This window comes from Saccostrea echinata, unplaced genomic scaffold, assembly GCF_033153115.1.
Source record: "Saccostrea echinata isolate AGI-Se365-2 ecotype Australia unplaced genomic scaffold, CSIRO_AGI_Sech_v1 ptg000052l, whole genome shotgun sequence".
NCBI classification, from domain to species: domain Eukaryota; kingdom Metazoa; phylum Mollusca; class Bivalvia; order Ostreida; family Ostreidae; genus Saccostrea; species Saccostrea echinata.
The window spans coordinates 13,081,368-13,103,656 of NW_026889801.1; the positions used below are offsets into that span (position 1 = coordinate 13,081,368).

Below are 22,289 nucleotides of genomic sequence, written 5' to 3' on the forward strand. Positions count from 1 at the left end.
TACAATACTTGATGCGTTATATTACACAAACACGGGAGGCTTGTCTTCTATTGCATTTCAACAATTATTTGATTTCTTTCTCCTGTTTAATAACAGCGTGAACCCTTTGATTTATTTCTTTTTTTCACTCCGAGCTTCTAGACTATTCTCAAAGTCCAGAAAATTCGCTAATAGCAGTATTCGTTCGCAATTATCATCTACAAACTTTTAGATAAGAATACAAACTTAGTAAACACGATGTTTATTTTGTAGATTGATATGATGGCATTTATTGTTCGTAAGTTATCGTGTAATTTGTAGTGCTCTTAGTAATATAGATAAGAAATCGTTGTCAAAGATAACTGTTATTAAAAATTTAAAATAAAACATTAATGATGTTGTGTTTTATTTTTATTAATTTTCCTGATAAATTTCTAATAGTTAATGTACTTTGATTTAAATTGGAAAAAAAGAACATACTGTAAAATCATATATTTTCGTGGGGTCAAATTTTCGAGGTATGAGAAAAAATATTGGTTTTGTGGGGACTTGATTCCGCAGTTGGAGAATGTATAGTATAGTAATGCATCTGAAATTTTACATTTCGTGGTCATAAATTCGTGGGTCTCTCCATACGTCAAAATCAACGAAACCTAAAACCCAAATTAGTGATTTCACGTTAATTATTGTGAGAAAAAACAAATTGATGCTTAATTTATGTGCATACATAGAGTGGCATTCAGTGTATCAAGATTTGTCTAATACAAAATTTATTTAGAAAAATTATGTTAAGATTTTCTCTAAGGTAGCTTAAATATTGAACACAGTCTTTCTTGAATTAGTACTTAAAAGTACTGGTAAAATTTTAGAATAAACAAGCTTTCCGAGAGTATTGCATAATTAATACTATTCCCCTACCGAGAAGTGTAATCTGGTTCCCCTAAAAAAAAGGTCATAAATCGTTCAAAAATCATTGAAGAGGACAAAAATTCAAACGATCAATAACTCATTAAGGAAGACTCAAGTATCAAAATCAAGGAAATATCTGCAAGCGTTTAGGGGATAAAATGCTGGAAAGCAAGTAAAAGATTTTGTTTCCCTTAAAAAGTAAAAAAAAAAAAAGGATTTGTCCATCAAAGATCATCGAAGTGCGGAACGAAATTCAAACTTGATCAGTAACTCATTAAGGTACACTCACGTGTCAAAAATCAGCTAAATATCCTCAGATGTTTAGGAAAAAAATCGGAAAGACTAACAGACAGAAAGACGGACAGACGATAAGAAAACCTGTTTCATGGGTAGAAGACTAAAAATATTAGAGCATCATAATGTGATGCACCGTTTTAAATTGTTAAATCAAAGGGTTTTTTTCCATTAAGGATATGCGCTTCAGCGTTAAATAAAAAAAACAACTGAGATAAATATCTATCAAAATAACAGTAACTTGATCCGAAGAACTGGATCTAGTCGAGTTGACAGGCGCGGATCATCAGATCAAGCGATAGGCGAAGCGAGTATTCTGAATACAATGACACAATCTCCAAATATGGATAAACACGAAATGCATTTATGTGTGTGTGTGTTTTGCCTTTCGTTGATAAGAAAAAAATGTTTTAGCATGATTAGTAATAAGAACTTTTTTTCATCTCTGATAGACATAAGCCTTCCTTATAAATTGTTAGAAAATGTATTATTTCTTTCACAATCCAAAGTTGATGATTAGATTAACCTGAATATGTCACTGCAAGATTCTTAAGGAAAATTATGATTAAACAAGTTGCAAGGCTAATCATTGAATTAATTACTTTAAACACAGCTGCCATTCATACATTCTCTCTCACCTAGAAGTCTTACAAGAATCTGGTACCTCTGTAAATTACTCAAGAAAGATATTAACACTAACCATCATTCAAAAAGTGTTTAAGAAATGATAATTCCAGACACTAAGTATGATCAACTTTTATGTTTTACTCTGACATATAATTACAGATGAGGAATGAATAAGTAGAATTATGCCATAAAAGCAAAGTATAAAGATCAAAGTACAAACAAAAAAATTATTAATTATTACTACTTCATGGCCTGGTAAATGATTCATATAATCTCAAAAAAATTAGCTTTGAAGTACGCTGGAGCTTTCACCAACATATGAGAAAAAAAGTGTATTGTTACAAAGAGTTTTCATGAATTGAAAAATTATTGTTGCGAAGCAACAGCAATTGCAGCTTTTTAAAGTTCTTTTCTAAGGTCATATCCGAAAGACCCGTTTCACTTCAAATATCGACCGCTTTGTAAAGGAACAAAGACAAAGATTTGGCAAAGCGCTAGGAAAAAAATCTGTTGTTCTAGTTCTTTATATCCTACTTAAAAAGAAAATGCACACATGGAATGGAGAATATCCAGAAGTTCCGAATCTGATTTCAAGTTTAAAATGGGCGATTTCATATCCTACAATTTAATATATCAGTGAAATAATTCGCTTCAAAAGAGGAAAATTATCCTGTCTTAAAATTAAAGCGCATTGGAGAAAAAATAATAGTCCAATAATTTTCCTGCACAAAAGAGTAAACTGAGTCCATCTACTATTTTGTAGCTTTTCCTATTCACTATATTCTCAACACCTAGTCACTTGATTGATCCATTATGGATGTTGTCTTTTTCTTAACTGTTAGGCAGAAAAGTCCGACTGCTCTCTTCCGAAACAAAAGCGGTGCCTGTTGCGAAGAAAGATGGCAATTAACTTGGATGGAACATACTTGTAATGTTATCATTATTAAAAGTCGCCCATTCATTTTTTTTTTTTTTTTTTGCTACATCTGTTCTACGTCTGTCTAAGCTAGCACTTTGGTATATAATTATGAACATATTTTTTTCTCGTTTCTGACTTTCAATATTCGAGACAGAAAAAAAAAAAAAAAAACTAATCGCAAAAGTTTTATCAGTGTGAAATAAAGTGAAAATTTGTCAATAATGCATTTTTTTTTCTTTTGACTAATCTTTTGAAGAACTTTGCTTATGTGAGTGTTCTCCAATGCTAATCAGAGATGACAAATGAATAAACAATTGTTTATTATGGAATGTTGATTCCATCCCCATTCGCTGCTTTGTGGTATATTTATAATTAAGCTTATTTACTTTACATGTCATTATTGTATGTACATATGATTCTCATTTTAAATGTCGGAAATAAAGTAAAACAATACGATAAATGTTAATCATCTTTAATAGAAAGTAATTAAAATATTTACCTGCATTATGATTATTCTGTATTCTGTAAAGCCTCCAAAGAATGATCGATACAGCGACACTAATTGCCATAACTGCTGAAATTCTAGAATTATTCAGTAGATTTGTGAAATAAAATAAGCTGAATTTGCAAAGACTGTCCTGACTGAATTAATCTAACACATTTAAAGGAGTAAAAAATGACTTGCCTACTGGCCACCCCCTCTGTCAAAGGGGAGTAAATTTAACAATTAATGTTAGTGACTAAGCACAATCCAAAATAAATTTAATTGGACTATCTTGGATCAATCATTTCAATTTCAGATCTTTTCTTTTCAAAATTTGAAGAAAAAAAAATGTGCAAAAATCAAAGAGTTTTTTTTAACATTTTGATTAAAAAAATAATTCGTTATCGAGAATTTGTTTAGTCTAACGGTATAAAATATTTTTTGGCAAATAGTCCTTGGTTTTGCTTGTAATCAAACTCTTAATGTAATGACAAACTATAAGTAGCAGGTCCTCAGGAAAGGTATATAGTTGACCCTAGGTAATAAGAACAATTCACCGCTTCGAGGAAAACTACATAAATTAAAGGACTTTTCAGTAATCTGGAAGCTTCACTAGCTTGGACGATTTGTTGGGAAGACAAGTTCTCCCATAAAGCAGGTTTACTGTACATATAAAGTGTTATTGCACCCTTTTTGAATGGCCTGTGGTAGGTATGTACGTTTTGCATGAAATGAAATATGAAGATAACGAACAATAAGGAAGACTCAAAGTATAGCTATTGGGTGTGTGTATGTATGTGTGTGTGTCGGGGGGGGGGGGGGGGTCACATAGTTAAGTATTACACAGAAATAAACTCTAATACATGTACAAACGAATTCAAAATAATTTGATTTCAAAGAGACAGTACGGCGCATCCTATCAAAATACAGACTTAATAAAATTTTCCGATAGGATTTGTATTTTTTTTTACTTCGCATAAATGTATGTACGTTTCTACATTGACAAAGTCATCCAAGAAGAAAAAAAAAACTGAAGAAAGATTGAAAAGCGAATTTCCCGACCAAAATTTAGTTAGGGGATTCACATTATCGCTGAATGAGGAAGAAACGGGAGCTTGGGGAGATTCACGCAGGGCGAGAATGTGCTCCTGAATAGGTTCCTTGATACATTTGACCATTTCTCACATCTCCATCTCATTAAAAATAAACTAAATTAAACGTAAGAATACATCTTTGATATAAAAATAACATTGCAAATTGCAAATTGCAATTATCAATGTGCAAATTTTAATGGAATTGTCCCTAAAATATTTTTTGACGTTTTGACTGGTAGTTTTCCCTTCTCGGATTCTAATACACAGAACGTCAACATTGGTATTTTCATTCTTCACAATTCGTTTTAAAGCAGATTACAAAGTTCACGACTAATAATTCATCAGAAAATTTTTGAATTTTTGCTTCTGGGAATTGCTCTTATTTTTTGGTAATTGTGGTTTTACAAAAAAAAAAAAAAAAAAAAAAAAAAAAAAAAAAAAAAAAAAAAAAAAAAAAATTATTTTTGTAATCTGTAAAGTTTAAGCGTGTCGTTCAGAATTCAGTGGAATAAATAAGCAGATTTAAAATTGCCCCGGTTTCTACGACTCTTAGATTCTCGGCAGATTCTTATTACGTTAATTTTGTATGAAGAGAGAATAATTATGTTTCTCAAACTGTTGACATTAACTTTATAGTTTACTTTTTAATGACTTATTGGGCAAAGAATGAAAAAAAACACGTTTTGCAGCCGTACTGTAGCTTTAATAATTATAGAACAGCCGTGGAAACATTTCAGATAGTACTTACGAAACTATGATCGCTATTCTCATATCCATCTCCGACATTTGAAGATTGGGATAATGTGAAATGAGATCTGACGTTTTTTGTCCACCCGTTGTTTTTGAAATATTATAACATCCTTGATCTATAATTTCATATATATATATATATATATATATATATATATATATATATATATATATATATATATATATATATATATATATATATATATATATATATATATATATTCAATTGATAGCTAGCAAAACATCTATATTTAGTTATTTGATAAAAAAAATGCCAAAAAGCCATCTTATTAATCTTATGTAATTATATATAGTACATATTTTCTATATTCATGAATAAAGCTATAGTTGGGTATGAATCAAATTAAGTCATTTATCAAGAAAAAAAATTGTGTATAAATGTCAAGTATATGCCCAAAATGATATGCTACGTACACATGTATGAATCTGAAGAGTTGTATACGTCTGGACACGGGGGCTTATGCGCTGAACACATTTTCATACCACTGCTTTGTATTCGCATCGCTCCATAGTTATATTCCGCACATTTCCCATCTAAAAGAATAATTAAAACAAAAGAAAAATAAGAATATGAAATATTTAAATGGCTGAACCTTCTCTCTCTCTCTCTCTGAACGCAGCTTTATATAGGTTTATTAATGACGCCTCTTACAAACTGAAAATGATAAAAGAAGTTAAAAAATAAAATATCACCTGCTCCTTTGTACGTCAAATGGCATGGGCGATTGACATTGATTCCCTTAGTAGAAAAAATACCTACGAACACACAGCTACTGTGGATAGTGATTTACGATAATAACGCAGACCATCGAAAAACTGCGAGTTCGCCCCTTGAATTTAGTAAGAGTTTTGTCTATAGCAGGCTTAAGTCAATATCCATATACCCCCCCCCCCCCCTCTGAATGTAGTAAGAGATTTCCCGATAGCGTACCAATATTAATCTTCAGATAGATTGAGACTTGTTCTTCACCTGTTTACACAGGATCAAGGTTAACTACAAATTGCAAGCATTAGTGCAATTCCGGATTTGTGTGGAGTTGATCAAACTTTTCTTAGCAGAGACTAGCAGACATTAGAAACTTTGACGCTATTAACCAGCGCAAAAATGGGATACTATGTATATATGACATAAATACTATATATATATTTTGTTTATTTGAGCATACAATTATCTATCTGAAAAATGATCTATGTTTTGATGAATGTTAATACTAAACAGTTCTGAAAGTTTTAGCACGCATCGTTGATTATTTACAACCAAGACAACATGTCAACAATTTTATTTAATAACCTTCGTGTTTTCTATGCAGCATTCAAATGAAAGAATAAGAAGAAATGCGGATACGACATATAGTTTAACACTTACATAAAATAAACCTGTTGACTGCGCAAACTTCAAGCGTACTATTACCCCATTCGTTGATAACGCAGTGATATTCATATTTCACATTTCTTGATCTATATAAGGCAGAACAATTTTTCTTTGTAGATGCTTTCAGCCACTCTTCTTTTGTTGTAGGACAGGACTTAACTTCTATAGCTGTTTCTTGTAAACTGTACATGGTACCTGACAGACCCTGTTTATCATACATACGTTAAGGTCAATGTTCCTCAAAATATTAATGTTTTTTTGCGAGTATACTATACATGTAGTACATGTTACATGTAATGTAGCAGTATCTCAATAACAAAATCTTGGGAAAATTATAGTCATATATTCTTGAAGGAGTTACATGTATCATCTAACCTCATTATAGATTTGATATTTATAAAAACATAAATTGAATCTTTAACATGTTCTAAATCTTTCAAGCCTCCAAAAAAAATTAAATGTTTAAAAAGGATAAGCATTTCAATATTAAATTAAGTTTCATCTTATTTGTATTTCTCGTCTATACATTCAAAATGATAAAAAAAAATCTTACCTGAAAGGTATATATCGTTATCAAAGCTATTACATCATAGGATGCTAACATTTTCTTTCCTACTGAAGACTCTAATGAGAGTGATGAAACTCTTTGGACTTGAAGCTGACTACTTCTTCGTTAGGTAAGCGTGAAACTCATAATAATGCTTTGTGACAACTGGAACATTTAAGAAATAAACAAAGTTATTCAGTGAACATGGCGTTATGAATAGCAATTGCTCTGCTGGCATATTCCATGATGCGCGTTAGCATTTATTTGAGGGTAAATGGCTGGAAGCATCAACTAAAACTGAAATATATAAATTTGATATTTTACATATTTTTTTACGATATGATTTTCTCATTGTCTAATTCTTCATTGATACATGGAGGGTCCTTAACGTCATAATTAAACCAAATTTGGTTAACGCATATAAGATACATGTAATTGTCAGCAAATACAATCTGTCCTAAGTCATATGCTGACTGACGTTTTTCATACTAATTGTTTGTGCTCCTTTTGGGACCTGTCGAAAAGGGATGTGATCCCACCTACTTGTATGGTGTTTCCAGTGGGCTATGTTTTAAGCTTTTTTTCCACAAATCGCATTCCCTCTTTGGATATATGAGATTGATCACAGTTCATTATCATCACTTTTCACATCACAGATTTCAAATAAAGTTGTCTGTTAAAAATAATCAGTGACAGAAAAGGTGACTTTGCAAGACATAAAAAAGCGCAAAATATTTTTTCGATGAAGAACTTAAAGTATAAACATCAACAATTAGATTACATACACTTCTATATAGGTCATATTAAACGTTACACTCAGAAAAGTAATGACCAACTATCAATTAATTGTCTTGATGATTCCAGAATAATTAGAATTTTTTTTTTATTTTAAAGTTATTCTACTCTCTGCTTTTCGTGGCAATCTTGGTACCTTATAGTACTTTAAACGAATACTTCTATTTTCAAATATTGAGATATACTCTAATTCTAATCAAGAATATGGAAATGCAAAATATGTATTCCCTATACATACTATACATGAACATGTACAAACAAAAAACTAAAACTAATGTAAATACAGGTAACTGCCTTAAATTAAGGAATGATTTCATATCTTTATCGTAATAAGGGAATAAAAAGATAAAATTTGATTTTAGGATTTCAAAACTCTGTTCAATCATAAGCTATCAATAAATATTCAAATCAATTTCTTACTTGTAAATGCATAGGTTCCTCCAAAATACTGATCATAATTATTTTCTTCACGATTTTATACTTTTATAAACTTTTAAGAAAGGAAGCTTAAATTTATTATTTTCCCCGAAGTACCTTGTAACCCTTATATAATCGTAAGCCATAAATATTTAAATATCTATTTATACATTCAAAAGCCTCTCAAATGCATTGGATTACGGAAACGTATTGCAGTCAGTTGAAAATATTTTTTGCTATGTCGTACGAAGAAGATACTTAGTCGTACGTACGATGTATTAAGCCGTAGGTACGAGATAATAAGTCGTATTTACGCGATAATACGAGGGGTGATCAAAAAGTTCGCGAACTATCTCTATAATTAAAAAAAAACACAATTCAGATCAGAATGAAATTTGGCACACATTTAGTCATACATGTGTTCTATAAATAGCACGGGTTATGTTATGTTTTGCTCCATGCTTGTGACGTCACAATTTGAAAATTGGTAGGTTACTTGTGACAAAAAAATGACTGACTCAGTCGTACTCGACCAACGGACGCCTGTAAAGTTTAATGTGTATCTTCGAAATTCCTTTGCAGTAGCATATAATAATTTGTACAAAGTTTATGAAGACAAGAGTCTTGCCAGGAGTTCAAACATTAATTGGATTGATTGTTTTAGTGAAAGAAGGGAGATGGTTAAAAATGATGTTTGTTCTTTTGCCCAGTGAAAGCAAGCTGGGGAAGAGATGTGTCCTTAGTTGAGCAATTTGTTACGGAAGACCGCCACGTTACAGTTAGAAAAAAAATAGTTGAATATCTTAAGAATAATATAGTTATTAAATCCTTAAAATATCGTTTTCTTTAAACTTTAAATATATGAGATATGATAAAAAGAAGGCACCCGTACTTAATCCACATTGGATAAACGACGCTCCCAAGACATGGGCAGAACGGTGGCAGTTGTGCATTAAAATCGGAGAGGACTACTTTAAAAAATATTGAACACTGAAACCTAATTTGATTTCTTTTATGGAAGTAATTCAATTAGTTCGCGAACTTTTTGATCACCCCTCGTATGTCGTATTACGAGATACTTAGTCTTCGAAAGGACAAATGTCCTACTTACGAGATAATAAGTCGTACAAACGACATACAGTAAGTCGCACATACGACATACTAAGTCGTTTGTTTGTTTGTATGTTGTTTTACGTCCCTCTCGAGAATTTTTCACTCATGTGGAGACGCCACCACTTGCCGGTGGAGAGCTGCAAATTTTTTCCTATACTCGGCACTTACGGCCATTGAGCAGTGAGGAATCTTTTTCGTTCCAGTATCTACTGCGACACGGGGCCTCGGTTTTTATGGTCTCATCCGAAGGACCGGCCTCCACGTCCCACAGTGGGATTCGAACCCGTGACGTAAGGATCAACTCCTAACGTCGCGACTCTAGAGCAGACCCTCTAACCACTGCGCCACGCGGCATACTAAGTCGTTACGTGTATAACGAGATACTTATTCGTAATAACGAGATATTTAGTCTTAATAACGAGATACTAAGTCATACGTTGTAATAACGAGATACTAAATCCGTCGGATGAGACCGTAAGAACTGAGGTCCCGTTTCCCAGTAGGTGCTAGTCTAAAAAAAAAAATCCCTCACTGCTCAAATGCCGTAAATGCTGAGTACAAGTCTAAATTTGCAGGCCTCCACCGGAAGCTCAGTATTAGGAAAAAATCTTACTAGGGCTTTTTCCTTAGTAAAATAAAAAATTTTGTACATTGTTGCAAGGAAGATTTATTGTTGCCTTGGTAACAGATAGTGCAAAGTTTGATACGCTTTCCCATCCCCAATATATACGATGAAAAACATAATAGGGTATTTTTTTCCCAACATTAACGGGATGCTCTCTTTGTTGAATCTCGTTTTTACAACTTACTTTATGTCGTTTGTACGACTTTTTATCTAGTAATAAGGACATTATGTCGTTTCTATCTTAGTATCTCGAACGTACAACATATTTTCTCGTAACTACAACTTATTATTTCGTGTGTACGATTTGGTATCTCGTTCGTGTCTAGTACGTAACATAACAAAAATATTTTCAATTGGCAGCAATACGCTCCCATAGGGTACGTCTTCGTTTTTAAAAGTTCTCAAAATTATACAAATGAGTTTATTTTTATCTCAAGAAAGTTTAGTTACTTCAACAATAATGTTATATCTAATCATTGTCCAGAATGCAATTTGTTACATTGTATATACAAACGTTTCTAGAATAGCTACATTGTTGGCAAAAATGGATGGATAAAAAGATCTTAGAATTATATACAAATTTTAAAATTAATCTGAATAATGTATGTCATAAATATTGTTTTCCTTTACGTTAAAAATTGTCACCCTGAAAATTATCTTAACTTTAATTAATTAGTACATTGAGTCATTGAAAAAAGTGATCAAGGAAGTAAAGCAATTAAAAATAGTAGATTCAAAGATTAGATTTATATGTATATATACACGGGGTAAAGTTATACAGGGTAACTTGATTAGCATTTTAAACCGCCTATGCCTATTGAATTTGCGTGTTGTTTATCATTCAAACCCGGAAGAATGAGCCCTGAGTGCAATCTAGTACACTTAAAATCATGGGGTATTTAAAAAGTATGTTATCAGATATCAATCTCCCTCTATGTGAGGACTATAATATGGTATATTTAAATTTCTAGTTATTGAGTATCTACGATAAGCACGAAGGTTAATTTTAAATATTAGGAAATCTCTCTCTTGTACATTTGTAAAACATTTTCCAGCTTTCATTTTTTTTTATTTAAGGACCCTTTATACACCAGTGCAAAATGTTTTTTGGACATTCAGAAAATCATTCTGTATATAGGTGTAAATTTTGAGCTTATCTATATAATTTTCAATATATGGAACGTGGCATTTACCCCCAGGAAAAATGTTCAAAGACATTATAAAATTAAAAACTTATGCAACCGATCACAAGACTTAAAAGTAATAAGTTGGACAGTTACTGAAAAATCGAGATTTAAAATTTTCATTTTTTCATTTTTTTATGCTTCGTATGTCCTCAATAGAAGTGGTTACCAATTTAAGGAAGGGGCACTTTTAACAATGTGCTACCCCCTCCCCCAGCTCATGTACAGCCATAATATTTTATTGGTGGGATTGGTCTCAAGGAAAAAGCACTCTATTACACTGAGTAGGACCCCCACCCCACCCCCCACCCCCGGGAAATTGAAACTGGGATGGGATTTCCTCAGGGAGAATCCTACTCTAGAGTCATTTTGTCATAATGGAAATCCTACTCTAGAGTCCATTTTTCGAGGGAGGGGATTTTTAGAGGGGAAAGCCTACTCTACAAGACCGGTACATGTAAATATTGATGCACAGATACATGTATCACTGTTGTTTACTTAATTGGGGGAAATACATGCAAATAAAGTTTTCAAATAATGTATTTAGTTCTATAAAAAAAAAAAAAAAAACTTTAAACATGCATAAACAAACTGAGTACTGTACATATATGGATTTCCATTTATTTTACTTCTGATTGAAGCCAGATCATTCAATCTAAATAACAATGTCACAGAATCAGAACACTTTCTTTTGTGTGCAGTATAGTGGGTTCTTAAAAACAAAATACGCCACAAAATGAATTATAATTTAAAGAACGAAGACAAATTATGCAATTTTTGTTTCATTAGTGTTTTACAACTGACTTTTTTAAAGCTGGATCTAAAATGACTTACCTTGTGGCTATATTTGAATAAAAATTCCAGGTAAATTCGTGGAAAGGAAGTATAATCATTATCAAGTGTTGGTTATTTATTAATCATGTGTCATATAAATGGTAGGGGTAGTTTGTTTATATATGTTATGTCTTGTCAATGGCAATGGCTCAAGATGCTGATAAATAAACGTATTGGAACGAATTAAATGGTTCTATATTAAAAAGATGATTTGTTCTATTCTTTTCGAACATTGATATTCTGTACAATAATCGCAAATATACATGTACATGCTTTTTAAATTATCATCTTTCTTTTAAAATAAATTGAACTGAAGATGACTCAAATGGTAATATGATTTTTTATGACAATTTTTCTTTTAATTCTGTAACATTTTTTTATTTCTTTATTTTAATTTTGTTACTTAAGAAAGCATTTGAATTTGTCCAATTGATAACTAATTTAAACAAAAGTTCTTGCTCTACCGGTATAACGCCTTTTAATGAATATAACAATATTACCGAAAAATGTCAAAACTTATTTTGCCTGAGAGTGACACGTGTAAGATAATTATATAAAAAGAGTGGGATATATTAGTTTTGACATGGCTGCCTGTCTGCCTGTTGCGAAATCATTTCTAGTCCACTTATCTCAAATCAGGTTGATTGAAAACAAATCTGTTGTAGCACTTGAGCACAAGAAAGTGAAATGTGCTAAGCTTCGATTCAAACTATTGATGCTGTTTCTATTGGATTTTATAAACGTATTCAACCTGTACATGTATCTATCTACACCATGATAGATAATTAAATGTGATATATGCATATCATTGGGTATTTTTGTAATACAAATAGTCAGAGGTAAAAAAAAAAGAAAAAAAAAAAAAAAAAAAGAAAGAAAAAAAAAAGCTAAATGCATATTTAACACAATTTTAAGATTATTTTTTTGAATATCCGAACTATTATAATACTAATACGTATCTTTGTTTACGAACACAGTGTCGACTTTAAATTAAAAAAGAAAAGTTAAATACACTTTACTATGAATATAACTTACTTATTTAGTTATACCCTGCTGCTAGAATAAAACTTGTAAATCAATTTGAGTATGAAAAAGTCTGTGCTGATCTGGGGAATTAAACCTAAAGAATTTTAAAATCCCCTTTTCCGTGTGAAAAAATCCTAATAAACCTTCTCTTAGAGGAGCTATGTATACTTTTGTCCCTTTAACGTTTGGTATGCAATCAGTTTATGGCTATTTTTATAATTTATAGAATCTTTTCATTCATAATCCTTGTCTTGATCAGGAAGTTTAGTAAAGATGTTATGAATTCACCAATTCAAAGCAGCGAGTTTACGGGAATTTAAAAAATCATAATAGGGTATCTTATTTTTAAAAAATCGGGGGAATACCAAAACTAATTTAAATCATTACTGCTATCTAGAAACTCAGTTGTACGAGTACAAATGTGGGGTGTTAATGGCAAATTTAAAATGAAAATAATTTGACTCTATATATACGAAGATTTTCTTTAAATTTCGTGGACAATAACGTTTTATGAAAATTAATGGTCATAATGCTTCTCGCATCAAAATGGCTTTGACAATCCAAGTCAGAATAATTTGGTTTTATTTGCTTGAACTTAATATTTTTGCAAAAATCGGTTTACAATGCGCACTGCGCAGGATTAATAATAAAATTTTGAAATAAAGTTTTCTAATTAAAACGAAATATTTTTCTTAAAACAATTTTTTTAAAGATTAATAAAATCTTAAGGTTTCTCAAATAAGGCGACAGTCGTCATTTTCTGATATCTTTATTGTCAATCATCGGACAGATAGTGGAAATATAAAGAAAAAAAGCAAGAATATATCTCTTGAATTGACATAAAAGTTAAATTAACTTCGGAACAACATCCAATCATAAAATTATGTTTTAAAATGTGTGAAGCAACGGATCTAACAATTAACCTATTTTTTAAAAAAAAAATATTCATGGCTCATTGGTTTGAAATTGATAAATACGATTGCATTACAACCTGTGTACAATTTAGGAGACATTAAAGGAGTAGAGTTGGAAAACTACAGTGACTATTACTGATGAAAATAGGAGATCTCTATTCATGAAGTTGTAATAAATATATCGCAACGTTAGACTTGATTTCGCAGCCTGTGTATACATAGTGATATACTGACTATTTATTGACTATTTTGAATTTTTTTTCAAACTTGCTGAAATACGAGCTATAATTATAAAAGTTTATCGTACATACGTGGCAATGGGTCATAATAAAGGGAAGGATCCGTTGTGCCACAAACATGATAAATATTCCAAATGCATACTTTTGACGTTATCCTAAAAGTAGCTGGACGTCAGACTGGGTTGTAATCTTGCGGCTTGCATATACAATAGTGTGTATTGTTTTAATTTTTGTACATTCAATTTCGTATATTTACTGAATCGTGATCTATATAAAAATATTATCGTACACGTTTGGCAGTGTGGTTATTATTTAATAAAAAATTACAGCATTTCTTACAAACTTTATGGACAACCCTCGTGTAACAATGCAAATTGAAGATTTCAGTGCAGTATATTTACATTTTCCAATGTCTTTCTCTGAGATAAAACTACAAATAAGGCAATGGCTTTATAACCCAATAAATCGATTTGCTAAGCACGTGACAGAACTGCATGCTTTTTCGCTGCGTGTTGCTTAGTATTACACCTGGTGGGGATGCTGAGATTTTTCTTATTATCGATTTTTTTTTTATTGAAACAAAGATCAGGTAAAAATGTAAGTATAAGAATAACTGTCTGTTTTTTTTTTTTTTTTTTTTTTTTTTGATTTTATGAAGATGATCAATCAATTTGCTAGCGTGATAATTTTACGCCTTCGGCGTTTATGCAAATTATCACGCGAGCAAATTGATTCATCATATCATAAAACCAAAAAAACTAGACAGTTATTCCTTAAATATACTGGATTTACACCGCGGCTGTTAAAGTATTTTCCGAATCAGCATTCATATCTGTGCATTCATCTTTATCATAAACGATGATTTAATTTCTGATATATCAAATATTAACGATCATTGCTTGGCGATGAAAAAATTATCAATCAATCTCGTTCTTGGCTAAGCGAGAGATATTTATGTAGTACAGACGTACGCGTTATTCTAGTACAAAAATAAGGCGCATCGTTATATAGTAACTGCACAACATTAAAATTCAAAGACATTAAACAGAATTTTGACATTTTCCTGCTGTAGTTTGTTATCACTAATAGAAATGAGCAAATGAGGAATGATTTTACTTAAAGAAAACTGCAACACAGATACATTTTACTCAGGTGAATAATCTTCTGATCAGTATTTTGTTGGGACTTTTAAATGTTTTATGACATCAATATAGTTGGCCTGGGAGCAGATTCTCCGATATATATTTGTCTTGCCCTTAGTTTGACAGCTTTACCTACCAATAAAGTTTAAGAAAGCTTTTAGAACATATCTCATTGCAAAGTCTTAGTGACTGGTATGTTCCCGAAAAATAAATTTTCTCTAGATAAATTATCTTTTTGAATTCAGATAGATTTATGTTGATATCTGCAGTGACCGTTTTATATTACACTGAAGTAAATACATTCTATTGATCAATTAATATAATAAATGTACTCTTTTATGTTAAAAAGATAACAATTTAAGTTAAACTTAAAGAAAGTATTTATATTATGATGTGTTTCATTTGATTCTCTGTTTTTGAGACTAAGATACACAATCATTTTCAAATAAGAGAGAGAGAGAGAGAGAGAGAGAGAGAGAATTTTTATGCGATTACATCTAGTATAAAAACAGTATATGTTCAAATAAATTTCGTGTGAAAGTATAGTATTTTACCCGATACAGATATTTATTCAGTTAAATTTGCATTGATTTCCATCCAAAAATCCAAACAAATGAGATAGGTAAAGATAATGAACAGTGATCAAATATAAAAATCCTTTGAATTATTAATAGGGCAAAACAAAGACTACCCTCTCTTTTTATTTAAATTCACATTAAACACCTTTTTTTTCAAATAAGTAAACAGTACCAAAAGTCAAGAAAAATGTGAAAGAATATTTCAAATTAACATACAGTGGAATTTAGTTTGGGACAGCATAACAAGAGTAAAATTAAAACATAAAATTTAAGAATTTCAATGGAAAGGGGTCCATAATATCTTGTATACTGAAGATAAATTATGTAAAAATGGATTATCAAATGCTATATGTAATTTATGTAAAAACCAAAGGGAAAACCAACAACATCTATTTTTCCATTGTAGAAAGGTTAAACCAATAATTAAATAAGTAAAAGACACAATTCTCAACGTGTTAGACCTCAATTATAATTTGGAACTGGATCCAAAAACAATACTTTTAGGGTACTTAAAAGAACCACAAAGCTCAAGAATTTTTTTTTCAACACATTGATATACATTTATAAGTAGGTTATATGGAAAACGAGAAACAAAGTTAAATATGAAAATGCGCAAGTAAATTTTTAATGTATGTCACTCGTGAAATTTGTTATATCAAAGATTTTTATTAAATTATTGTGTGACCTTTTTGCACTAAAAATGTTTCATATTTGGGGTATTAAAAATCTAAATAGGCAATAGAATATTTTCTTGTATATAACTTTTTATGTGCTGAGCGGTCAAAAGTATCGAGTAGTTTAAAATAATGAAAGAAAAAGTTTGGGTCAGTGATGTAAATTTTGAAATATTGGTCAAAATATGGGATTTTCAGGCAAAAAAAAATGTGTAAATTTTATCTCGAATTCCTTAATATATCTTCATTTGTTGGCAATGTTTGTTGAGCGAAGGTGTAAATTTTGTTATAAAAATATAAATTGAGACCTATATTTAATATTCCAGGCGTATCATAACGGAAAATATTCTCTGAGTAAAAGTATGTGAGGCTAAAGTTCCCAGATATTAAATTTTATAATTTTTTAGATTTGCAGAATTTTCTGCTAAATATCCTTCCGCCACAAGAAATAGTCCCTTATAAATCTTGCTTCTTTGTGAATTTTTGAGCAGTTTTTTAATTGAATGTTGAACATTTTACATTGTTTAATTTAAATATGTTATAAAGATTGAATTGTAATAAATAGTTTTTAAGTAAGAGGTTCTGACTGAATTTTTCTAAAAGGCTGACGAGTGACATACCTTAAGTATAAATGCTGCTTTTAAAAATGAAATCAAATCCAATTTATCCTTACAATTATACGACCCTCCAAATTGCCAACTAAAGGGCGAAAATAAAATAGATAATTTACAAAAAAAACTTTTTAAACGAACAATTAAGTTTTTAGAAATTGTCTATTAAAGCAAATGCTGAATTATTATCTGCATGTAGTTAGTTTACACTTCTATAGTCTAGAATTCTATAAATGAACAACTAAAAGAATGCATTTTTTTTTTAAAAATCTATATCTATATTCTTCTAATTTTCTGTTATTTATTTATTTTTTATTTTATTTTTTTCATTAATTTTATTATTTATTGATTGAAAAAATATGCTCTCATGAAGTTCTATGTAGTGACCAAACGATATCGAAGCATCAAATTCAATTTTCACATTATGCAATCTTTGGCATTAAACTTTGTAAACTTTTTAATTATTGTTCCATTTTTTTTTCATTATTAATATATGAATATGTATTTATATTTATGTATATTATAATATAACTTTTGTATGAAGTATAAGAGGGTGACCTGGCCCTCTATACAAGTTGCTAAGTGGTGTGTTGGACAGTACTTTGTGTGTATTCCCCTTGCAACATACGAGGGTTGTCCCAAAATTCCGTAGACAAGCGTCGTTTTGTAGTAACACCGGACCGTGTCATAAATTAATGAAACTTTCAAAATAACTAAAACTACTAACAACTAATATTTTTAGTGCAAAACATTGTGTAACTACACAGATTTATCCTATTTAAATGAAATAATTCAATGTCTGATGTAAAGAGGCGGCGCAATCTTAAAATATGCTATTAAAAATCGGTATATAAAATGTAAAGTCTCGCAAAAAGGAATTCCTTGTCAAAATTTCGTGGGATAAAAATGATAGTTTCTCAAATTACATAAAAAAATTATCTTTGTTCCAATTTTAACGCATATGCCTTCATTAATAAGAATGTTATAACGTTTATTTGCACTGGTTAGACGCTTGACTGTTTCAAAAAAAAATGACGCCGCATTGACACAGGCTTTAATAGAGGTGCATTAGAATAAATAAATGTTTGGAGCACATAGATATATTCAAGTATGTATTATTTGAATGACATAAGAAGTTTTTCAAGGTATATATGGAAAACGAAGCAAATAAAGAGACCAGCCGAAAGAAATAGACAAAGAAATCGTCGTCAAATCTACACAGTGCAACTCCATTCGGAAGGATGAACAAAAGGTCCCTCGGAGCTAAGGAGACTTTTATGAATTATTAATAGATGCATGCAATTTAAACTTTTTTTGGCGTATATTTTAATGTTAAGTACATCATAACAATTAAAATATTTCATATTTATTTCACAAATCTTTATGTTAAAGTAGAAAACGTGATTCTGATAATTAATGCATTTTCCCCCAAAATTCGTACCGGTGACGTTTAGGTATTTTTTGACGTCGAAGATTGCGCCGGGTGGTAGGACACGGTAACATTAAAATTACAATTAAACGTACGTTTTTCAAGTAATGATGTTAAAACTTCGTAATTTATCAGCTAAAAATACACTTTATACACCCACAAAATTATATAAAGATACCTTGATTTATGCAATAGATATAGACTCAGTTTACGGAATTTTGGGACAACCCTCGTACATATATAATTATCTTTATCTGTATAAACATTATGTCACTCTAAAAAAAAGTTAATGAACAGTGATCAAATATAAAAATCTTTTGAATAATTAATAGGACAAAACAAAGACTACCCTCTCTTTTTAGCTGATAAATTCACATTTAACATCTTTTTTGTTTAAGCGCGAGTGGGATGGGGGGTTGGGTGACGAGTTGTAAATAATTCACGTAGAGAGAACACGTGTTATACATTTATAATGTACAAGTTCTCCTTATCGTGCAACAATTTGTGTTGCTTCCCTAGATCTATTGAAATATAGATAAGAATCCACAAATATTGAATTGACATGTATGATGTACATAGCCCAACCATTTACAAATCTTAATTGTTCTCTCAATCTTTTCTTCGCTACATCGGAAACATCATGGTATTAGAATTTTAGTCATGGTGTATACTGGGTTTTCTATATGCTGTAAATCTAAATTGTTCTTTATCTTTTCTTCTCTTCAACGGGAACATCATCATGGTATTGGAATGTTAGTCATGATGTATACTTTAAGCGTTTTTACTTTTTACAGTTGCCACAGTTAACCAGCGAAATCGACTGAACCATAGTTTAATTCCCTGAATATCAGTAAAAATCACCATTGGGCACATTGAGTTTAGTCGTAATTTCAATGGTCTGCTTGGAAGTCAGGGGTAGGTACATCTGAAAAACACATTCATAATATTCGTCTGTACAACAAAATATCATTGATCTTTAAAGACGCTGTTTTAACCGCTTTGCGCCACACACAGTAAAAATTTAACATGATGGCAAAAATGATTTAACATGATGACGTACACTAGCTGTGAGCCCTTCAAAGGCAACGAGGAAATGGTGATTTTTGTATCTTGGAATATTATTCTACTTCCTTATTTTGAAATTAAGGAAAATTAAAATAACATAAGTTAAAATTACCAATTTAAACACTTGTCTCGTCAGTATTCCTTTTTGTGTAATGTGGTATATCTTTATGTGATAATCGATCTAGAATTCGTCATATCTGTGATTGAATTTGCGAAGCAATTGCTTCATATTGGTTTTCAAATTCGCAGTCATTAACTTTTCTATGTTCAACAGACATATATTCATCTCTATTTCCTGTTTTGAAGACTTTTTTGTTCAGGCGACAACAGACAAAGATAAGAAATCCCGTAGCCACTGATGTAATTATGCACGACAAAATAATAATCAGATCGAGTTTAAGGACAAATTGGCTTTTTTTGACGTTTGCAATTTCTCTGGCGAATCCATTTTCTTCTTAACTGTTGTTGAAAACACCGTCCAATTCATCTATAGATCTCGTTGAAATTATGTTTTGATTAGCATTCGCTGAATCCATTCTGATTGCTATAAACAAGATAAAGAAAAGTTTTTACAGTAATTTGTTTATGTTGAATGAAATTGATCAAAAGCTTATTTAATGAAATGTGGATATGTGAATAATGCGCATCAACTGTCAGAGACATGAGAAAGAAATAATACAAACAACACAGGTATCACGGACTATTCTGAATCTGAATATAAATTAGCATGTATCCATCAGGAGAACACTGTATAATTACTGACACACTATTGAATTCTGGCATCCTGTCGAAAAACTGCATGATGTTTGAGGACATGTGCAGATTGACTGGCATCCATCTCCGAAGCTTGGAAAGGGACATTTGAAAGAACATGTGCTACCAATGAAACCTTCTGGACATTCTACGAAAACATTGTTAGAAAATAGATGTAACCTTATGTAATTACATTTATATCACCTTCACAGAAAAGCAGATCGACGAACATGTTTTAAAAATAACACTTCATTTTTGTTTCAACAAAAAATGTTAATCAGCATAGTATTGTTGATACTATGACATAATTAACTATATATTTCAATCAATATGAAACATACATTTGTGTAACATTCCCCTCCTATTTAATTAACACGTACATTTACATGTACACGTATACAGATAATTACGAACCAACTCAATTTCTTATAGATTTTCATCTCTGATAGTCTGTTTGAAAACTGATCATTATATATCACTTGTGCAATTCCTTGATGCCTTGTTTAACATATATCCTTCACAGCAAGGTTCTGAACTTTAATAAGGGATTAATCAAGTATCAATACCACATAAAGTTGGTTGTATAACTTTGCAAGAAACGTTTTATTGCTCAAATGGTCATAAAGGAATTCTCTTACCCTGAACTCCTGCAAGAATTTGATTTTTGTATAACGATCCAGAGAGAAACAAAAATTAACCACTCCATAAATAAGATCTGTATTTGAAAAAATGCATACACTGCTTGGAAAAAATTTGACTTAAGTTTTCTTTAACGGCTTAATCAATTTAATAAAAATATGCTCAGATGAGGAACTAATTAGCGGAAATATATTGGTACAAGTTTAGTAACAAACTAAAAACATCACAAAACGATAAAAGCATGGCATGTAGCTGCACCATCTTCCTTGTAAATCTTAAAACAAAAGCTTTGTACTATGTTTATACAAGCCCCAATGTACTTTGAATAATAATCATGTTAATAAGGTTTTAGGGAAGTAAAAAAAAAACTACTGTACTCAGAGAAAGCGTTTAGAAAATAAGAAATCATCAGTAAACAGTATCAATGGACCTCTAAAAACATCAGAGGTTGGATCAGGTGATGTGGGGTAGTAAGCATCACCTGCCGACGGTCACACTCGCCGTGTGCTCCTTGTCTTGATCGGAGAAAAAGAAAAATCCATAGACAATACAGTGTTAAAATGATAACCTATCAATTTGTATGAAAAATTTGTATGAAAACGTCAGTCAACATTTGACTTAATGATATATTGTGTTTGCTGACAATTGCAAGGTCTTTATATCGACCACAGAATTTGCGAATTGTTGACTTTAAACGTTTCAACAACATATTTGTCAATAGCTTGCCTCGTTTTACATAGAGCATGTTTTGCTTATCGAATCAACTTGGAAGCATAAACTCCATTTGCACGTAATCATGGTATATTGCTTCACATATAAGGTAAGTTGACAATAGGAAAGTTGAAGTCATCGCGTGTATCATAAAGTTTTGTTTTACGATTACATTAACATCTTTTTACAAGTAAATATTCAAATATGAAACGGATGTGTCTGACTCTGTGGAATCTTTTATTTCGAGCTCAAAGGGATATATCGAATCAACATAGGAATAAAAATGAATATTGTTAATTGATAAAACGTCGTCCATTTATCTTAAATTTGAATTGAAGGCCGCAGCATGAGACTTTTTTTCAATTCATGTAGAAGTTTTTGAATAAATTCTGATTCATATGAATACAATATAGGTCTGCTAATAACAGGGTGCAATTAGTATCCTAAAAATTCAAACAGATTGTTAGAAGGCTTGATCTCTAAACACACAAATTCAAGCTTTAAAAAAATTACGTGAAATGCATGTATGACCTAATTATTACGC

At 30.9% G+C, this 22,289-nt stretch overlaps 1 protein-coding gene across 1 annotated transcript; it reads right to left on the minus strand.

The window, feature by feature from the left end:
• Window positions 1-2,027: 2,027 nt before the first annotated feature.
• On the minus strand, window positions 2,028-6,651 carry LOC133204091 (uncharacterized). Its single transcript, XM_061339851.1, has 5 exons — window positions 6,444-6,651; window positions 5,492-5,611; window positions 5,055-5,172; window positions 3,228-3,310; window positions 2,028-2,693 (listed from the first exon to the last, which is right to left on the minus strand). The coding sequence occupies exons 1-5, from the start codon at window positions 6,637-6,639 to the stop codon at window positions 2,641-2,643; spliced, it is 570 nt and encodes a 189-aa protein (XP_061195835.1). The 5' UTR covers window positions 6,640-6,651; the 3' UTR covers window positions 2,028-2,640.
• Between the last annotated feature and the right edge of the window lie 15,638 nt (window positions 6,652-22,289).

Bases quoted from the DNA above. Each gene is read 5' to 3' on its own strand.
- LOC133204091 (XM_061339851.1), bottom strand. From the start codon at position 6,639: ATGTACAGTTTACAAGAAACAGCTATAGAAGTTAAGTCCTGTCCTACA. The intron at 5,173-5,491 runs GTACGTAGCATA...ATGAAATTATAG, and splicing joins CTCTTCAGATTCATACATGT to ATCAAGGATGTTATAATATT. The intron at 2,694-3,227 runs GTAAATATTTTA...TCTTCGCAACAG, and splicing joins ACAGAATAATCATAATGCAG to GCACCGCTTTTGTTTCGGAA.